The sequence below is a fragment of the Aythya ferina genome (assembly GCF_964211825.1).
Source record: "Aythya ferina genome assembly, chromosome: 4".
In the NCBI taxonomy this organism is placed as follows: Eukaryota; Metazoa; Chordata; class Aves; order Anseriformes; family Anatidae; genus Aythya; species Aythya ferina.
In genome coordinates this window covers 25,191,961-25,213,888 of record NC_140300.1, presented here as the reverse complement: position 1 = coordinate 25,213,888, position 21,928 = coordinate 25,191,961, and the positions used below count along the sequence as shown (strand labels likewise).

General features: G+C 44.8%; 1 protein-coding gene across 2 annotated transcripts in view; it reads left to right on the top strand.

The window, feature by feature from the left end:
• Window positions 1–2,498: 2,498 nt before the first annotated feature.
• BEND4 (BEN domain containing 4) overlaps window positions 2,499–21,928 on the top strand; it is a gene marked incomplete at its 5' end in the record, with an annotated part of 30,833 nt that continues 11,403 nt past the window's right edge. For both annotated transcript variants that reach the window (XM_084517177.1, XM_084517178.1), the window contains 2 exons: window positions 2,499–2,886; window positions 10,074–10,640. In XM_084517177.1, coding sequence (XP_084373303.1) covers window positions 2,499–2,886; window positions 10,074–10,640 — 955 coding nt within the window. The remainder of the gene's footprint in view (window positions 2,887–10,073; window positions 10,641–21,928) is intronic.

Sequence of the window (21,928 nt, the reverse complement as noted above, 5' to 3'; positions counted from 1 at the left end):
CTCAACCCAGCCTGCTTTTTTGCCACTTTAGGTGCTCCTCGATTGCAAAGCTGTGTTATTCCACCTCCAAAAGTGGCTGCATACCTGGTTGGAGCTTCTAAGGAAAATGATGTTCCCCTAAAAAGGGGCAATCTGCAAAGCCAAAAGCTCCATGGGGTTCAGCTGCAGGAGGCAAACAGGTTAGGTGCAACACACAGCCTTTGGGCCACAAACTGGGGGAAAAGAGTCATAGGAGGAAAGTAGGGAAAACAAAACAGAATGAAACACATTTTTAGGTCTACAGCCCCAGAAGAGCCATGGAGAGCAGAGCAGAGGAAAAGCCAAGACAACTGAAGGGGTATTTTGGTAGTCCAGCGATGGGCACTGTCAAAAACCTCTACAGAAGGAAATTCAGTGCATACACTGTGGGCTTTGTTTTCCTCCTGACTGAGGTCCCCAGCCCATTTCGGATGTTTCAGACCTCATTATCCCCAAATCAGCTTCTCCCTTCATGTCCACACAGACCCAGCTTTGCCCTCAAGCCAGCTGAGTTGTGGGGACCCACAAGGAGGCTCATGGCAAGCAAGAGTTGTTTCCTTCAACTCGGTGAATTCGAACAGTTAATTTGGGGACATTTATTTGAATTTATCTGAATCTAACTATTAAGAGCCTAATATTAACTTTATACGGTTTTATTGCCCTACTGGCCTCAGATAGCTGTGGGTTGTAGCTGTGGCAGATGAGACAAGGACAGGAGGTGGAGGACATGGATGGGGCCAGCTGTTGACCAAACAGTGGCCTCCGTGTCCGTTCTTCAACAGCTTTCCGACACTAAATTGTTGAAGCTCATCACCTAAACATGTCATTTTGAAGTGGGAGCAACGTTTCTCTCCCAGTTATTTCCATTCTATCTTTTGCATTACAGTACAATATTTTTTTTAAAGCACAGGCAATCAAAGAGTCAGTTGGAAAACAAAGATTTATGATTGATTTTGCTTAAGCAAAATAGCGATTTCTATTACACTAGCCTTTATTTAGAGGCTTTTGGCTGCTACAATGAATCGATCTATCCCACTTGTCAAAAAAATCTGAAGCAGCCCTGCTCCCCGTATGCCCCGCGTGAAATAAAGCCCAGCCTGTGGAAGTTAGCTCGACTTTTCTGCCGGAGAGGGGCCAAAGACTGCGGGAGTTAATTACATCAGTAGAGAAGGGTCGCTTTTCATTTCCAGCGAGCCCGACTCCGACTAAATAAATAAAGCTGAAATGGGAGAGCGATGACCACAATAAGTAGCCGAAACTCCACGTGATGACAGAGGAATGATTTCCCACCGCCACAGCTTAAATATAACTAAGGTGTTCTGTAATTTTACTTCCAAAAGCCAGAGGGCTTATTGTAATCCTGATAAATTATAGCAGCAAGAGCAGGAGGGAAGTGGGACAGAAAGAGGGAAATGTTAATGCAAAATATAAAATTGCCTCGCAGAAAAGAATGGGGAGAGCGAGCGGTTTGTTATCGTTTATTTTTCTTCAACATATCATTCAGTTTCAGCTGTCTCCCATCTCCCCCAGATCTCCACCATTTCTCAGAAACGTCTCTCGATGGCATCTCATTCTCCGGCTGTCTTTCACCAGCATTTCATTATTTCTTAACTGTCCCTGAAAGGGTCTGGGCAGGCGGTGGAGGGGAGAGGGACGTGGCTGCGCCCCGCGTCTCCCTAATTTTCAGCGGCTGCCCAAAGGCGGGCAGGGGGGTGCGTGTGTGCGGAGGGAAGAGGGGGAAGGGGGAGCAATGAAAATAATGCTAAATGTGATTAATCTGCCGGATTCCTGGAAATCTGACATGCATGAGTTACGGCGAAACCTCTTTTTATTTCGCCATGAAACGCTTTTGCATAATGAGGAAGAAAATGTCCTCTGTGCCCTAATCAACTCTGACAGGTCCTGCGCGCCCAAATACTTTTATTTATGGCATTATTTATTTCTCCCCTAATAACGGGGGGGGGGCACACACACACACACGCGCGCACACACACACACACACGCGCACACACACCACGCCGCTCTCTCGGCGGGGGACCGCGACCCTCAGGGCACCGCTCCGCTGCGGGCCGCCCCGTGAGGGGTGATGGCGGTGGGGGGGGGGGGAGAACCCCACAAAGTTTTAGGGTCTGCCCACGACGGCCCGGGCCGAGCCGTGAGGGGCCGCGTCGAGCCGGGCCGCCCCCCCGGCACCCTCCGTGAGGGGAACCGGGGCGGGGGCGGCCCCGCCACGTCCCGCCTCCCCGCCCCGTTGCCATTAGCAGAGATCGCCCCAAACACTCGGCGGTCGCCGCCCGTCTCCCTCCAGGCATTGGCGCGGCCGCCTGTCAATCAGGCCGGCGCCCCGCCGCGCCGGGGCTCCGCCGTGCCACAGAGACGAGCCGCGGCGGCGGCGGCAGCGGTGGCGGCCACAGCCCGGCCGGGGGAGGAGGAGGAGGAGGAGGAGGAGGAGGAGGAGGAGGAGGAGGAGGAGGAGGAGGATGGAAGAGGAGGAGGAGGAGATGCGGGCGGCGGAGGAGGGGCCCAGCACCCCCAAAATCTACAAGCAGCGGGGTCCCTACAGCGTCCTCAAGACCTTCCCCGGCAAGCGGGCGGCGCTGGCACGGCGCTACGAGAGAGCCGGCGCGATGGTGGAGGTGCCCCGGGGGCGCGCCGCGGGGCAGCCCTTCCCGCACGCCGCCGAGCCGCTGCCCTACCCGCCCTTCCCCAACGGGCCCGCACGCCCCGCCGCCGCCCACGGGCACCCCCGCACGCCGGCACCGGGCTCCGCGGGCCGCTACGGCCCCTGCCCGCCGGGGGGAGCGGCGGCGGCGGCGGCGGGGCCGGCGGCGGGGGGAGCGGGGGGCGGCGGCGCGGAGCTGAGCGCAGGTACCCGCAACTCCTCGCCTCGGGCTCGGCGGGGCTGTGGGGGGCTGTGGGGTGCCCGCCCGAGGGGGAGGAGGGATGGGAAGCCCCCCCCTAAGCACCGCCGGGGGACCCCCGGCTCGCAGCGCCGCACGTCGGGGGGGCAGGTCCCGAGGAAAGTTGGCGTTGAAGCGGGGGAGGCAGCGGGTTAACCCCACCTCTGTGTGTCCGTCTGTCCGCCCTGTGTGTCCGTCTGTCCGATCTGTGTCCGTCTGTCCGCCCCGCTGTCCCCTCTGCCCGGCCGTCCCGGGCGCGCTCCTCACGGTTCGACGGGGCGAGCGGCCGCCCGGCTTGGGGTGGGAGCGTGCAGCCACGGCAGCTCCGGGGTTTTTTGGGGGAAAGCGGCACTTGGAAGGGGTCTGGGGGGAGAGGAGGAGGCTTTGGGGTCCCCGTGGGGAGAGGGGGAGGCTGGGGATGGAGAGGGGAGGCAGGCGGAGGGGCGGCGGTTCAGGCGGAGGGGTAGCGGCGCGGCGGCTTCCCCGGGCACGAAGCGCGGCGAGGAGCGGGAGAGCGAAATAGAGATGTTGGGATTGGGGTGGTTTTTTCTCTTTTTTTTTTTCTTTTTTCTTTTTTCTTTTTTTTTTTTTTTTCCTGGAAGGTGTAAGATAGCGAGATGCCGAGCGCGTATCTTTCTCCTGGTGATGGCTCGGAGTTAAAAACCACGTAGATCTTGATATGCAACCTAAATTTGGCATCAGGAAATGGGAAATTGCATCTTTAAGCAGAGTACAATCAAAAATGAATTACAATAAATCCTATATAATTGCATAGGTCATTCTCTTTAATGAGATTTTATTAACCTGACTGTCAAGCTTTTGAGTCAGGCAGATATTTTATCTTCTTCAACTGATAAAAGTGTCAGCTATAAACCACCATATAAATATTCATAAATCTACACATCTGTGGCAGCCTATCAGCATCATTCTTTTGGACATTAAAAGCATTCTAATTACTTTCTGTCTAGCAGAGCTGAAATGCTGCCTGTTATAGTATGTGCTTGGCAGGCATGATTGCTTTTGTTTGCCATCACAAATAGCAGCATCCTATTTTATATACTGATGGTCCGGAATATATTCAGGGTTTGACTGAACAGGATGAATATTATGAAGCACCATCTGGTTTTGATAACATCGGGTATATTAACTCATCTGTTAATTTTTGACACATCATTGATTTATTTATTTAGAAAAATTGGAGCCTGTTTTGGTGTGTTGCTGTTTGCCTTTGTAACAAATGTGATGACATTTCTTTACTAAACAGGGCGATATGCTAGTTAATAGGATATATGGCTATGTTTTAATGTGTGTTTTCACTCACAAGCAGCCGTGTATGGGATGAATTTGTCGTGTCTTGTTACAAATAATTCGTGCACTTTACCAAAAAAGTTTAATACTTGAATAGATCAGTCTGAAAATTCGCTGCTCTGATGAGCGGTCCCAGGATCCATAGCAGAAGGTCATATTTGCCTTTTTTTTTTCTTGAAACTACTGCTTATTTTAAATGCCCGAATGCTGTTATTTCAGTATTTTTGTGGCCCACAATCAAAATGCTGCTGATAAATGTGACACCTACATTTCTTCGCAGAAGCAGATTACGCCATGGAAGACATTCAGCTGTCTGGTAGATGATATATGAGGCCATATTCACAGCAAAGCCCGCTGGGCTTTGATGAGCAGAAGTTTGGACTTTCTCCTACCTCTGTGGACTGTGCTAACCAGGAGCTAGGGCTGGCTTCAGAGTTTGTCACTGATTTCAGTCAGTGCTGAAAAAGATAGTTAAGGAGTGTCTGGTTTTGTGCACTGAAGTTCTTTGCAGTCCCTGCCCCACCACCTGTGCATCTGGGCTTCTCTGTAGATCCCAACATACCCTTCTTATAGCTGAGACATGGCTACCAAGCGAATCAGGCGAAACTGAAGAATGCAAACCAAAAACTTGCTATGGTGTGCAGATGTGGAATTCTGTACAGGTTGTTACCACCAGTTGTGTGCTGCCTGCTGTTGCTCTGCAGAAGGCTGACAGTTGCCACTGGTGGCTTGCAGGGTTTTCCCACTTGGCTCAGCCATAGCACATGGCAGAGGCTTCCTTGAATTAAATGGTAGAGGGCTGCAGATCACGCTTCTGTGGGGACACCTGTTTCGGTGGTTCCCTTCTTTTTGCTGGTACTTGACATGTGCAGGCCACAGCGAGCAAGCTGGCTGGCAAAGCCCCATCCCTGGGACGTCTAACTCCAGACTAGCAACTTGAACACTTGATGCATTGATTCTTGATCTTTAGGCATGATGTTTCTGGCACCTGGGGATTCAGAGCACCAAGTTTGCTTTTGAGAGTGGGCACTTAAAACACGGCCACAAGGGGAGGAGTAGGGATGCTACCATGTTTCGAAGCATTTCCTAATGGCTAGAGCTCATGCCAAGAATTAATGGCATCATCTTCAGTCCTCTGAGAGACTGCCCTGGCCACCAGACTCCAGAATACTGGCAGGGAGAGGGGCTGTGGAAAGGAAGAGGAGCAGGGGATCACCCTGCATTGTCATCAAGAAGGATCTAGCTTGAGGTCCCATCTCGCAGCCAGAGAAATGTCGTTTCACAGTGAGAAATGTGGAGCTGTGCTGCAAACGCAACCCTTCCCTCTTCTCCAGCAAACAGTGACTGCTGCTATGCAGAGTAAGCCACTCATGCACATTCAAGACATGGTCTCCTTTAGACACATTTTCTCCTTTAGATTATGAGTTGTTTATTAGTCTCTTTTCATACCCTGAAAATAATCCAAATAACGTGTCTTTGTCTTTGGTAGCATTTACATTAAGCCGTATCACAGTCTCCAAAAAACAACTCCTTTTCTTAGGGATAGCATGATGTAGACCTTACGCTGTGCCTTGCTTACTTGAAAGCAAAAAAAAGATGAGCAGAGCTGTCTTAGAGGTGTCATCCCAGTGCTAAGAGCTTGGCATGTTTAACGAGACCAATTAAGCAAGTTCTATCACGTCCAGACAGATTTTTTTTATGAGAATAGAGAAGGTGAAGATCATCATCTTGCCCTTAACCAAGAAGTTGGAAACACTTATCTGGAGTAGACAGATCAGTTTTGAAATGGCCAGACGTGTAATCTTTATCTGCTGGAGTGTCTTCATGCAGAACACCCACAAAAAGCATCCCTTAGTCAGGGTGTCAGATGCTCTTGATTTTGTGACTTGGGCATTTGCAGCAGGGTTTGTATCTCAACATGTAATGAAAAGGTTTATATACAAGGGCAAAGCTATTTGGGGGTACAAAGATGCTACCCTGGAATCCAAAGCAATAATAATACAATAATACAACAAATGGAGAGAGAAAAATCTGAAACACTGGAAGGTGAAAGGTGAGATTACGGTTAAGGAACTTGGATCTTCAGATCTTAGTGAAAATTCATAAAGGGGAGAACATATGGTATTCAGACCCCCTCAATAGTTACAAAGACATCTCTTTGGACCATCTGACCGAGGTCAAAAAGGAAGATATGGAAAAAGCAACACCTAAATCCTGATCCACTGAAACCCAGCACGATGCTTTATTAGTAAAGCTTTCTAGGCTTAGTATTGAAAAGATCTTCAGGTGTAGTGAAACATGATTTATACCCACCAGCCTTTTCAGATACATCCATGTAATTCATCAGGTTGAGTTTCAGACATTTGCTCTTACTAAAACCTCGGTTTTGGTCTGGCAGTTGGATAGCCAAGAAACCACCTGTTTCAGCAGCAGCGAGAAGTAAAGATGAAAGCTGTATCTGGGAGCTGGTACCTGATCTGCCATGTGTTGACATCTGATTGCTGGCACACTCAAAGGAAACTGCCTGGTTCAAACTGCTTACGCTTTTAGCAAGTTAATCACGATCTGTTGGCACTTGATGGGCCTAATCTGGCAAGTCCACCTTCAGGCACAATTGGGGTTAAAGTCAGTACAAGTTCTGTAAGGCTAAAGACTGCGCAGGGGCTGACACATTAGAATTACATGGTTGGTGAGCATCATAATAAGGAAGAGGAATGTCACAATAAGAATTTAATAAACGGTTTACACTATTTCAGTCTGGTACAGTCATTTCAAGAGAATCTTGCTTTCCTAAAAAATATATACATTACGTTAAATCAATTAAGAACCCTAGATCAGTGATTATTCAGTAGTGTTCACATAAAAATAATTTTTTGTCATTTCTTAGCGATTAGACATTGCACACTGCTTGCATTTCTAATTGCAGTCACTCTGTAAAAGCTGAAATCCCGAGCTCCACAATAAATGCTAAATGGGCAGCATTTGTTTTTATTTTTTCTCCATCACAAGAAATAACCATAGTTATCGTTCTCATTCAGGGTTGTTCAGAGCATGGGTACGTGTGCTGTTCCTGGTGTACCAGCCACTTCTCAGTGGTACACGCTTCAGCCAGAATGTGTCCAGAACGTATGCCGAGAGCATCCCTCCCTGTTGCTGCCCAGTGGTACCCACAGAAAGCATCTCCGAATCCTTGTGCTAGCACTGCAGAATAACCCTGCCTAGTCACGGCTCTCCTTTTTATATCTTCGAGTATGGGTTAAAGTTAAGAAGAAAAATAGTAATTGCTGTTATTGTGCCTTTGTAGTAGATCTGATACTGAACTGAAGATTAAATCAATGCTGTCATTTCGGTATAAAATCTCAGTTGCATTTTAAGCCATTATCACAGTGAATGTGCATAATGCATTGAATTTTACAACAAAACTAATCATTAATTTTATCTTTACTGATGGTAGTGTGTATTAGAGCATTCTTCAAAACTGGTATTTGAAATGTCAGGTTACTTTTTGCCATATTTTAGCAGAAACCATAATATTAGCATAACATCTCTTAAACTAATCTAATCCCTTTTCAGTTGTTTCATTCATATTTTGTCCCCTTGCAAAAAGGAGACGCAAAAAAAATGAGTAACTGTTTTCTCAACAGGGACCATAATGATTAAAATACAAACAGTAAATATGACTTCAGGTTTGGAATCGGATTATAGGATTAAAATGAATGAAAAACTGCTCTGTAGTAGGATTGCAAAGTTCCAATCGATATCATCCTCTCATATTTTTAAAGGGAAAATGTGTGAAGTAAAGACATGAGGCACAGAAAGCACAACTCGAGGTTGTCAGGGATAGTTTGGTTTCTTGGTCTCCTTTTGTTTTGTCGGTAGCTCCCAGTTGGAAAGATGCAGTGATGCCAGGGCTCCATGCTTTTGAAACATGTTTTGAAACACAAAGGGGAAGAAGTGATGACGGGTATGGAGGCTACCAAGCCCCTGCTGCTGCAGGAGCCAAGTAGTCGCTGCCCGGTGCTGGCACCCACTCTGCTTTTGCAATATGGATGGAGCACATTAGTTTGCATTTTTGATCATAAAGAGATGTGTCAGAGGGATCTGTCCTGCTTGGTGAGTGGAGCCCATGTAGGAACCGAGGGTGCAGTGACTCGCTGGCACAGGAGGAGATTGCAGGGCTGCTTTAAGTGGTCTCAGGGCCCCCCAGTCCTTCCCAGGCTGCTGGTCTCTCTCGGCTTATCCCTGGCCGCCTCATAGCCCAGCACTGCACCTTCCCTTCTTCTGTCCATTTCACATCCTTGTTCTTACCTCTTACCTCAGAAGGCGATGTCCTCGGGTTGTCTCCTCCAGCTGCATTCAAGACGTAGAGCATTTGTATGCTGCCCCAGCCCTTTTCCTCTTTATAGACAGCTGGAGAATGGTAAAAATCCAAATTAGTGTCATTTCAGATATGCTTCAGGACAGCTGTACTAACCTTGGGATGATGTAGGTTTTCCACCAGGAAGCGTATCTCCTGGCTCACGGAGAAGTACCGTGAGAAGTACCACCTCTTAACGGACTGAATTCTGAAGGTTTCTGGTCTTTACACTGTATCAGTGTGATGAGGCTACGCGTTTCATCTCTAGCGATAAGGTTAAGTTAAATGAAGGTTTGGGGTGCTTAGTTTCTTGCATCTGTAGCAGGCTGCCTTTTGAAAAAGGGAACGCGTTTGTCACTTTCTAAAAGTCAAGCCTGTCTGAGAAGAGCTCTCCAAATTTGGCAGCACTTAAATCTACCACTTATTTATTTATTTATTTATTTCATGCAAAATGTTAGGCACCTAGAGGAACTCAGCTATGAGTAAGCCATAAATGAGTTTTTTTTTAAAGTCATTATTGTCATCGGGGAACCTGACAGGTTATACCATAAGTCAGAGCCAAACGTCTGGGTCATTTTATGTGTGGTCCAAGCACTGTTAGGGCAGCTTGACTCTGCATAGACAGGCACTGCAGCAGTAAACCATCCTACTATTACTGAGGTTTAGACCATTGACACCTCCTGTAAGCCAGGGTAGGTCTGACCAGGTACGGCGTGGCGCGCTTATCCTGCCTCCAAAACCCAGCTGCTGCCCCCAAAACCTGCTGCACAGCCCCACAACCACATGGCATGGTAGTGGCCTGCACACAAGCTCATAGGAAGCCAGGAGACAAAGCATTGGTCCTCAGACCAGGGGAGCTTCATGCTATACATTCGATGCCTTTAAGAGGTTTTTGTGCCTATTACTCCTGACGTATTTGGAACACAAAGGAACAGAAACAAAGCCCATAAAATTGGTTTGGGTCATGGGAGGTGGTCCAGGCCCAATGTCAAGCAAGTGCAGCAAAGATGAAAAGGAGAAAAAATGAAGCTCGGAAGCCTTGTCAGGGAGGAACAGGGCATAGGAAGAAGGTGTAGCACAATGTCCTGCAAATACGCACAGGCCATGCCCACCAGCGGCTTGAAATATGCTTCAAAAGAAATACTTCCTTGAACTTTTACTTGTGGCAAATTGAGTGGAATTTGTATTTTCTTCCCCATTTCCCTGCCTTAATCCCTCTGAAAGAACATGGCACGAAGCGGTGACTATCATCACAATGCATTTCTGATTAACAGCAAGGGCACAAGGGCACTCTCAAAATAGAAGCAAAGTCAGGATTGTTTTAAATCACAGTGTTGCAGAAGTATTAAAGCAGAAGCCATAATTTTAATGTGTTCAGAAATAAAATGCATGCTACTGTAAATGGTTGTGTACGTTCATCTAGCTGCTGCTGCTGCCTGGCATAACCTTCTGCGTTAGGTTTCTGTGATTCATCTTTTCTTTTGTTTCAGAGAGTCGAATGATTCTGGATGCCTTTGCCCAACAATGCAGCCGGGTTCTAAGTCTTTTAAATTGTGGTGGAAAACTACTGGACAACAATCACTCTCAGTCCATGATTTCTTGTATAAAGCAGGAAAACCCAAATTATAGTGAAAGACAAGAGCAATGTCAGCTTGGGAAAATGGTCCATAGTCAGACGTCAGACATTTTAGACATAGAGATGCAGTATATGCAAAAGAAACAACAAACCTCAGCCTTTCTGAGAGTTTTTACTGATTCCCTTCAGAACTATTTGCTTTCTGGGAGCTTCCCTTCTCAGAACACCTCGTCAGTAAATGATTTTAGCCATTTGGCAGATGTGGATCCACTTTCAACCTCTCCAGTGCACACTTTAGGTGGATGGACATCTCCAGCAACTTCTGAATCTCATGGTCACCCATCGTCTTCTACACTTCCAGAGGAGGAAGAGGAGGAAGAGGAAGAAGGTTACTGCCCTCGGTGTCAAGAGCTAGAACAGGAGGTAATTTCATTGCAACAAGAAAATGAGGAGCTTCGCAGAAAACTGGAGAGCATTCCAGGTAAACAATCCCCTGCCACGTAATATTTCCAGTCAGTGATAAAAGTAGTTTGAGCAGTAATTTGTTTTAAGTTCGGGTTGGTTTTTGAGGTTGCAGTCATAGTTATCAAACGCTGGCATTTGTCTTCATCCAAAATTCCCATAGCTGTTCCCACTGAAAAATTACCTGCTGATACTTGTCTATGTGAACTGTGAGTTCTAGGCTAATGAGCAGTGTTCAGGATGGGATGTACTTGCAATCCCAAATTCCAAACGTCAGGTGGTTTGTCATGGTAATTTCAACCATATGCTTTTATACCTAATTACCTGTGTTGTTCTGTAAGTGATGCTGCAGTTTATAAAACCTAATTCCCTTCTGGGGCTCCTATTTTGGTTACTTAAAGAAACTATTCAAAGTTATGTCCATACTTCTAATGAAATGGATTTAGCTTTTATCTTGAACAGTATCTCTTAAATTGCTCTTAGCTCAGCGAGAAGCATAAATACATCTCCTCCCATTCATCTTCCAATAAAACCTGAAAACAAAACTTGGTAACAACTTCTCCATTGCAGTGATACCTAGCGCTGGAGGAGGGGAATTAGACAGAAAAACCTTATCCAACAGAAAACCCCACTGTGAAATGCTTTTCATTCCCCTTTTAATTTAGAATTTCTCACCGTTACAATGCACTGAGGTACTTCAAGAGTGGTATCAGATGAGAACAAAGTATCTTAAACCATATCCTCTAAACTTTAAGCACAGGCAAAAATGCACCTCAAATAGTGATAGTAAAAGCAAATTGGAGGCTAGCAAAGAAAATTTGTATAAAACACACTTCTTTTCCAACATGTGTAAATGCTAGGGAGATACAACTTCGCTAGCTAAACTTTGCAGTACTGAGGGTAGATCCATGCAAAGTTCATTAAACTAATCCCTAAATGGCAAGAAGGTACAGATAATTTAGCACAGTCAGCAAGAGAGAAAATACTCCAAACCTGCTAACTATGCAGAAAGTTAGAAACCAGAAGCCAACTACTGCCCGAATATGTAGATGCAGTTTCAAAATCTGAGCAAAAAGCAATCAGGAAAGGAGCTGTAGTTTCCATTATTCTCCCCAGCTATCAGTGAAGTATTATTAATTATTTGTCTTGTCTTTTCCTTTTGTGTATTGGTCCTTTGGTGGTACAAGCAAATCCCATAACCAACACTTGTCAGGACAGAGAAAACTCAAAATTTAGAATACTTCCCCATACTCCTCTCAAAATTTAGAGTCACCATAACTCATAAAATTTTAATGGCTTTAGTAGTGATTTGTACATCACATTGAAACACCATTTGACAAAGGGAAAGCTACCAAAACTACCAAAATGAGTTGAATCTGTCTTTGTAGCTCTTTACTCCCCTCTGCTCATTTCTTTAAAATTTGAGCAGTGGAAATTAGTACAATATGTTCATATCTGTCTGACGAAAGGCAGATAGTCTCTGTTCCCCTGAAACAGCTCCCAGAAGGCAGCTTTTCCTTTTGTGTGCATATCTTCCTACCCATACCTACTTTGTGTTTGGCTTTATTAATTTAGTAAGTGATCCAGGTTGCTTTGGCTGCCCTGTTCTCCCACTGTTTGCTGCTTCGTCGATTTCTGTATCATCTAGAATTTTTTCGATTGTTTTTAAATTAACTTCCCGATCCTGGTTAGTAATGTTGAATGTTGTTGAGGCTGCTATCAGTCCCTGTAGAGCCCTGCTAGAAACACATCTATTCATGATGATTCCCCCAATGACAAATACTTGAGATGTCAGCAGCAGTTTCTTAATCAATGTGTGTCACAGTCTACTGATGTTGTATGTTGCTGCTTTGCAGTCAGATAACACATGGTAGTAAGTTAAACATCCTTCAGGGGTCTGGGTATTTTATACCTGTTTAACCAAACTTTTTCAGTCAAACCTGTAATCTCATCAAAGAATGGCCATCAGGTTAGTCTGACAAGATCCACCTTGCAGAAACCATTTTGACTGGCATTAATTACATTCATACTCCTTAATTCTTTGTCAGTTGAATTTTCATTGCATTTTCCTGTGTTGTGCCAGGATTAATGCCAGGCTAAGCATCTGCTTCTCCCCTGGGTCATCACAGTTATCCTTCTCACTTTAAAATAGAGGAAAGTTACATAAATGTAGGCTTTTCTCACCCCCGAGCAATAATGAAATGCCTTGTTAGTGGTGTATCAAAGGAGGCAGAAAACCTTAAATGTGCAAGGATGTATGACTTCACCAGCCAACATAAAATGATCATCAAATGCCTCTGTTGTTGTCTGCGTGACACATGCAGATAGGCCTGAGGTGTCCCAAGTGTTGGAGGAAACATTAAGAACCACAGAAAGCCCCATCTGATTCTGGCACAAGGTCTGGGCCTCCACTGGGTGAGTTTAATCAACTCCAGGCAACGTCTGATTATTTTTGTCTCAGGTGCTGGTTTTGCTCCAGTGAGGTTAAGCTACCAAAGCAGGTGACAGAAATTGTCCTGTGGCTTGAAATGCCCAACTGTACATAGGCAGAGGCTGCACCCAGAGCACTTTTGCCGATCAAGCCATTGCACGCCTCAGGTGGGATCCAGAAGGCCCTCTTCAGAGGATTTCAGTGGTGTTTGCCACCGTCTGTCACATCAGAGGCATTTTGGAACACCAGCTTTCTTCCCTGCTCCTTTATTCATCTCATTCTGAGTGTCCAACACACCAAGCAAGACGAGTGCAGAGAAAAACCTCTGTGAAGGCAACTAGGTTAGCGTGGAGGCCGCCATACTGTCCCGCCAGGCCACTGACTGAGTGCTGTATTGACTTGGTGTTGACTTAGCCCTTTCAGCAGTGAGCAAACTGGGCTCCAGCTGCTGTGTCAGGCTTTTTTGGGGAGCCCGGGGGAGCGGTGGGAGGTACACACGAGGTACACACGGTCCCCACAGCACAGGGGCTGAGGCTCACATGAGCAACTCTATAAACAGAAGATAAAAGCACCAGCCCGTCCCTTCTGTTCTATAACTGTCGATGAATCATTTTATCCTTTTCCTGAAATACTTTGCATTTTTTTTCTCTTTACTTTCCATATGCAAAGAGCCTTTCAAAATCCATGAGAGTTTGTGTTCTAAAAATACCTGCCCCTGCACATCTCTGACTGGAGCTCTGCGGAGCATTTGCATTGCTCACAAAAAGGCGGCCAGGAAGGGAAGAGTGTTTCCTCAGCAAATCTGAAGGCGATAACTTTTGTGTTTTTTTTAACAGATTTTACAGAAAACATACATTCCTGTACCTTTTGGACACAGAAAATAAGATTTTTTCTGTTTTCAGCCCTGTGGTCCTGTTGCTGTAGGAGCCCTCCAGTACCTTAAGATCTTTTTACCCATAGCCTAGCATCATCCATTTGGCAGATCACCACTGGAAGAAAATGATTACATGGGAGAAATATTGCTTATATTTTGTTTGTTGGTGTTGTTGTTTTTTTTTTTTTCTAAAAAAAAATACCCATTTGATTTGACTGAAACAATATCTAAATTTGTATGAAATCTTAATTGTTTCAGCTATGGAATATATAAAGAAAAACTCTTATTTCAGTGCTTTTGTTTGGAGTGATGTGATGTCTTGCAGTACCCCTGTTTTGTTTCGTTTTTTTAGGCAAAAGCATTATCTGAACACTTTCAGTTTAGAGTTCAAGTGAAAAAAAAAAGGTTTTTTTGCGGTGTGTTGTCTTATTTTGGAAAACAATTTTAGAAAGATTAGGTAATTCCTGGAGGGACTTTGGCAAACCTGCCGTTATCTCTCTAAGGTTCTGAGACCATAAAGAACCGAGTAAATCCATCTATATGAGGGGAAAAATGTGGTGTAATCTTTTTGCTCTGTATAAAAATTGCCAGGGCTGCCATCCATTCCCAAAAGTTAAATTAAAGACTTATTTGTGAAACTGCACGTAAGACCTGGATCTAGACCGTATAATTTGAAAGAACATTACGCCATTCTTTGCTGTTGTCAGTCAGATTTTCTCACAGCTTTCAGCCTAAAAAGGAGGAAATATTTGTGGGTGGTCAAAGCAAAGGCCTGGAGTTGTGTGTGAAGGTTTGCCCCCAGTACTCTATGCTTTGCTGCACAATTTCAGGCAAACCAGCCTGAAAGTAGTATAAAGATACAAGTAAGATGAATACAGTAATTATTCTTGCCTCGTTGGCCCAGCAGCAAAAAATGTTTCAGCGAAAGGAGGAAGAACAAGGATGAAAAAAAAATGTCAAAAGTAGAGGTGATAACGTAAGGAGAAGATGCTGGTGGCAGCTGGAAGTAGCCAAAGCAAAGCGGGATTTGCAGGTAGAGCTAATATCAGTGTAATTGAAAAAGTCAGACAAGTTTTCCAGAACGTTTTGTGTGCCCAGGGCTTGACTTTTTTTTTTCCTGACTATGTCGAATGATCTAATAAAAGATATTACTTTTCCCTACAAATCCTGTCTCCTTTATACTTTCAGAGCATCGCATTTCCAAAGACTCTACTACAGCAACAGCACAGATAAAGCAGCCATCAAGGGTTATGACGAACGCTTTTTCATGTCTTTTTTTGTTGTCCTTTTTTCTTGATGTTCGCGTTTAACCAGTTCCTTGGTTTCCCTTGATGTTCGGGATGTTTTGGTCTGATCTCTGGCCTGTTCAGCTTCAAAGTGTGAGGTTCCCTTAGTAGGCGAGCCTTGAGTGCAGCCACTGCCAGCTTTACCAGGACTCTTCTGCAAGATAGCCCCTTTGAATCTGCCTGCTGCAGCTCAACCAGCCTGAGCTCAAAAACATCTAAATGCAGCAGACCAAGGCTTTATCATGTTGTTGGTTTTTTTTGTCCCCTTCAGAGTAAGGTTTGCCCTTGTAAAAAAAAAACATAAGGATTTGCATGGGCAAGGTTTTATCTTTTTTGCCATTTTGCAGGGAGTTGTGGTTGACCTGTCTGGGCTTCGGTTTGGGTTTTGCAGGTCGCCTTTAGTATTTAGTGACACAAACTGCTGTCCCTGCTCATCAGGGGCTCCTTGGTTTCACTGTTATTCATTAGTGGTTCAGATGTGTAGTGTTTTATAGGTGAGGTCCTGGTCCTGAAGACTTTACAGTTGAGACTGAGGCTTGAAGAAGAGACAGATCCACTAAGGAGAAGGAAGGGGAAGAAGCACAGGCAAAAATAAAAGCCAGAGGAGGTTGGGAAGGGGCACATTCTTCTTTCTGGTAGAAATCTTTCTCCAAAAGAAAAATAAGAGAAATTAAATGCCTTTTCAGATTCAAATTTACAGAAGTAACATGGTTTTCCACTCCACCTGGAAAGCACAACCGAGAGAGATTTTAGAAGTAACAGGATATTTGCTATCTCTTTTTTCTCCTTTCCCTGCTTTCGGCAGCAGCGATGGGTCAGTTCAGCCAATCTTTAACGCCTTTGTGCGTGTAATATTGATTCTTCGTCTCTTGGCTTTCTGCTGGCTGCTCTCGCTAAAAATGTGTGCTGCTTTTATTTTGCCATCCAATTACAAGAATCCAAATTTGCCAGGTTTTGAGCACCGAGATCAGATACTCGCTGCTAACCCCCATCTCTCCTTGCCCCTCTTTTTCCAGCTCAACGCACCCCAAAATCTCTTTGCAGCCTGTCCATGCAGCTTTCAGCTTGCTATTGAAATAAATGAGTGTATGAGCTAAAGTGATACAAGCCGTGTTAGACTGCACACTTGTCCAAATCTCAGGCAGGGAAGGGGCTCAGTGAATGCGATAAGAAATTCACCCTGCCAGCAGGTCCCATATCATATGTCACGTCTTTTTGACAGTCGAGCATCAATTTGGAAATGCCCTGAAATGAACTCCCAAGTGAAGAATGACTCAAGGTCAAGCGAAGGAGGACGCATTGCGATGCTGAGAGAGCCTTAACGAACAGCTGCCATTTGGAGCGGGATGGATGTGCATGTGCACGCTTCCTGGCTCTCCTCCTCCCTGGCAGCTCAGAAGTAAATGGGCTTGGATGCTCGAATCCGCGTTCTGCTCTGCGAGGCACCGGGAGGATCGCTAGCTAGTGTCAGTTACAGACCACCACGTCTCATTAAGCAACAGAATAACCAGATTTCTTGCCGCCTGCTTACTTGGGGGGGTCAGAGCTCCACCTGCAGTGGCTTACACTGGAAACCACATTTTGGAGAGGCGAAATGAGAGCCCTCGTTTTGGCAGATACCAGTACAAGTGATGGTGACTTGATAAGATTTATTATGAGCAGAAAGAGTGCAGCACAAACCAATAATAAAATACCCATGGCATTTCATAAAAGTTTGGTTTCACAGAACCAACAAGAATTATCAGAGTTGAAGGTAGGAAAGAGTGGGTGATAATTGGGAAACATTAAAAACGCTTCATTGAAGGTCCCCAAAGATTATCTAGGAGACAGAGATTCATGCTGGTTGCAGAAACAACCACCTTAGAGGGAACACAAAGCACAGTTAGAAACATAACAAACGGGGTAAAGGAGAAGTTGGTGGTAGTGAATAAAAAGCAGAGGTTAGGAGCAGTAGAAAATTAGTAATTTAAATCTGGAGCCATCTGTGGAGGAAGCATTCTTTCCCTAGGAAATTAAAGGGAAAAAAATAGGGTTCTGGTAACAGTACTGGGTGATTATCAAGGGGAAGTGGTGTTTTTTGGTGGTAATGTGCAACTGCTCGTTGAATATTTGTGAGCTGACACTGGAGTAAAATGACACAGTCATACCACCAAACAACAACACTGTACAGGGAGAAATATTTTTCATTTCCACCTTGTCTCTGGGTGTTAGCACAAGTTCAGTGGCTGCTCTAGGTGGGACTGCAGCCTCAGCTGTCTCCTGCAACACTCCACAGACAGCCTTAAGGACAAGGACAACTAAAGTGCTCAGGAGCACCAGAGTTGCGACTGGTTTTGGACGTGGCAAACAGATGCTGACTCCAGTACAAGCTGATGCGTTTCAGTTCAGGTTGCAACAGAGAGTGGTTCACAAGTGGATTCAGGAGTCCCTCCTGAAAGTGTGATGGTTTAAAAGTCATGAGATTTGGACAGCTCACCTCAAGAGCTAAAAAAAATGAGAGTGGACAAAAGGGGCCCTGACCCTGATTTTGATTGTCTTTTGGAATATTTGGGATGCTCCAGAAGACTGAAAGGCACAAATATTCTATAATTTATTTTTGCAAATGCTCTATAATGTATTTTTTAAAAGGATACATGAGATAACTGGGATGATCATAGGCTTGCTGGCCTGATGCTGATCCCAGGCAAAATAATTGCACAACTGATTCCCGATTCAACTGACAGAGAATTAAAAGAGAATAATGGAGTTGGTACCAGTCAAGATCCTGCGGAATGGTTTTGATGAGATGAAAAGTTTGGCTGATGAGGATATTGCAGGTCTTCAGGGTGTTACTTAGCATTATGTAACAAGGAGTGATTTTAAAAAATGCAAACACATTTGTAACTGGGAAATTGCCATGAGGCAGATGAATTTATAGAGCAATTCTTTGCGAAACTGTTTGTAGCCTGTGTTTTTAATGGTTTCATCAGTGTCCTGGAAGAAAACTTGCAATCATTACTGAGAGTTTGCAGGGAGTGCAGAGGTAACAGAGTGAGGAAGATGATGGGTTACAGACCCATCTGAACACTGTGCATTTAGCACAGAGCAACGTCACCAAATATTCAATATTACTACTAAATATTGAATATTGGCTTCATTTCAGCCACTAGGAAATGGATGCTGGGAAAGGCTTTTGGAAGCCGTGGTGGGTTCCCAGCTGGATACTGATGCTCAGGGCAGCCGATGGGCTGGTGTGGCCTTTGGTGTACAAACCCATAGGTGGTGTAGGGATTTTGTAACCCTGCCTTTTGTACGCAGCACAGCCGGTGGCCGACACACCAGTCAACGCTTTATTAGAAATTAGGATATTCCGCAGAGAAAGCCGTGACAAGCTGTGCCAAAGGACCGCTGTTACAACATTTGCAAACAAAGTTTTCTGCCCAGAATAACAATAAGGTCTCGTAACTTTGATCAATTAACAATGAAGTCCTGCCACCTCTGAGCATGTCCTGCTTAGTCACTGCTCAGCATCTTAGCATGGGCAGCTTTCCCCGGCATACTAAGTACTCCCCAGCACCTCCTTCTCACTGTTGAGCTTACCCAAAGATCCCGCTCCTTCGTCCCTCCCTGCAGGCCAGGTTGCTTTGCCACTCTCAGCATCTTTTCTGAGTCACTCAGAGGAAGTAAAGGCCACGGGAATTTCTTCCTAATGGGCAGGAAAATTGCTGCCTCCCCTCAGGCTTTCTACTAAATCATAGCAAGCAACTGTTATTTCCACATTAGCATCTTTCGCATTGGTTACAGTAAGCAGAGAGCCCTGTTGGTAATGTCACTGATAGTGGGTACATGCATAAGCATGCAGAGAATCAGCTCTCCAGGTTGTGATCCTGTTAACTCTCTAGAGACCACATCAAAGTAAAATAAATACAAAATGAATAAGCAGGCAGGTTTAAGTGATTATTCGTACAGTTGGGAGCCACAGGCTCTTACAAAGTTGCGCTTGCTGTGGGGTTTGCAGGAAACAGTTCTTACCTCTTGACAAAGAGAGTATTTGTAGAGCCCTAAATAGGATGCAGAAGCAAAATGGAATTTTTGACTCTTGGGCCTTGCACTGCCCTCTTTGGGGCTTCCTTTTGGGGCTGGTTAATAAGGCTGGCCAAGAACCCTGGCTTTGCAAGTAGCATCTGGTGTTTGAAAGGCTGGCGTTGTTTGCACCAGGAGCAGCCAGTGTGATGTGTGATGGTGTTACAAGTCAAAAGTGCTCAAAGGACTCCAGCCATCAGAATGATAACAAAATCATACGGTTTTGTGCTTGAAATGTTACTGCTTTTGTGAAGATAAGAGTGTTTATAAGCTTCAGTCAGCTCTTAGCGCCTTCGCATTTCTCACCAGCAATGAGAAAGCCTTGTATCAGCAGCATATGGTTAAAGGAGAGCTGCATTTCTTGGGCCAGGGACACAACGGGTTGGATATTTACCTGTGTACTTTCCTTTCTCACTTGTGCCCCGTTCATTTGGAAGAACAAGTGTAAATCTATCTTTGAATAGTCTGCAGTGAAATTACTTTTTGTGAGTAAAATGGTACCCTGCTGTGAGATCAGTTCCTAAAAACTAGAAATTTTTGACACATTATTCAGGTAATAGGGACCGAGTATGGCTGACAATCATCACGTTATCAACAGGGACTCTTGCTAATAGAGGCAGCTGGAAAGGCAAGTGCAAACTTCACAGGCTGTTTTGAACCCAGCTTCGTGAGGACCTGAAGCTCCCAGGTAGCAGTGATGCTTTTGGCTGTATGTGCAAAATGCACATGCTAAACAAAAAGGGACACATTTAGGGCAGCAGGAATAGGATTCTTCTCAAGTATCTCAAGTTTCCCGAGTGTCACTCAGCTCTCCTCCAAGTCCAAGCATCTTTTCTTTCAGGCAGTAATGCAATCACCCATCCTGGCCCTTTCCATCCTCACTGTCACCTCCCAGAAAATCCCAGGGTCTCACAGGAGATGCCTGCGGTAACTTCCACTCAAACAGGAGTTTTTGCTGACCCTGTCAAATGGATTGTGAAGTTACCCGGGCCAAATCTTTGAGATCCATCTGCTTCTTCCCTGGACACCCACTTAATCACAAAGTAACATGGGCATTCCCAGGCTAATCTTAATTTTGGGCACATCATACAGCAAACACATACAAAAGTGGTGTATTTTGCGTAGGGCACAGTTTCCTTTTGCACTTACATACAGGCTACTAGAACACCTCCAACTTCATGCTAAGAATTCAGGTCACTAAAAGGAACTTTCTCCTGTTCACCAGCTTATGATGTCCTCAGTCAGCATTTTATTTTCTGTAGGGTTTCAGTACTGGTTTATTTAGCTCTTCAGGCAAGTCACTTGGTATAGGACCGTAGGGACTTGGTTTTGCTGAACAAAATGTAAAGAAAGGGTCTCCAGACAGTGTCTCATCTTTCTGCCCATACACAGGGGCAAAAGAAGAATTTTTTTCTTCTTCCTCCGTAACCTTTCTTCTGTATAAAATTGGGGAAAAAGAATCCAAACTCTTTCTTGCCACACCCTCTGAAGAATATTTAGTGTACTAAAACTAGCTGTGGTTAACATGTTTTTCTCCTATATTCCACTCAAGAACTTGTACTGAATTTTTTGATTGCTGCTATATGCTAAATACACAGCTCTCGTTACAAGACGGATACAGAACAGGTTGGTGAGACTGTTAAGCTTGATTGCCCTTCTGACTTTTTCAAAATCGAAGCATTTTCTAAAGCCATCTGATGACACTTAAAAAAGCCTTTTTTTCCATAAAAAAAAAAAAAAAGCATCTACACTCTCCTGCTTGTATACTTCAGCATAGCACCTACACCAGTGGTCTAGCTATAAGCAGTGAAGCATCTACACCAGATACATTAAGTGGGTACAAGTCTCTGGAAATGCTAACTTTGTCCACCATAAAGCCCATAAACTCACATGGCAAAGTACAATACGTCAAATGAAACAGGAGTAAGTACATTGATTGTTCGTCTTTACAGATACATAGCACATGATGAAACACTGTAGGAATTTGTTACCCATGTGAGGCACTCTGCATAGGCTCTGTATGCAAACTACTGAACATAACGCTGCTTTGTCCATGTTCAAAGCAGAGAAGGTACCTAGGCAAGGGCATAGTTACTGTCCAGTTGAGTGCCCAGGGAATAGTGCAAAATACTGGGGGAAGACCACTGTAAAGCCTGCCTTAACACATTTTCAGTGATTCAAGTGCTTGCTTTTAGATTGCCAGCTTAAGACAAAGCCCTAAATGCCAGATTTTACAGGTGTAAAGACCAAAAACCAAGGAATAAATAGAAGGAACACTAGATATTTTTTCTGGATATTTATTTGAAGCTAACATTATCTCTGAATACTGTACTGAAACAAAACACACGAAATAAGTCTGAGAAGGTACCTTAAAAATGATGCTTATTTAGTCTTGGAAAAGTCAGTCTTAATGTTGGGTTAATATCTGTTTAATTCTCCTACTGTGTTTCAGGCTCAGGAGAAAAGCACTGTATCTCAAAAATACTCCAGAGTTAATCAGGGATGTGGCAGCATCTGTTTAAGAGAGACCCATAATTGAATCATCCCTAATTAACCTATCACCTCAGCAGAAGGCAATGAGATATTGGTACCACCACTGAAATGGATGAGAGCAATGGGGATGGAAAGAGGGAAGGATGCAGGAAAGAGAACGA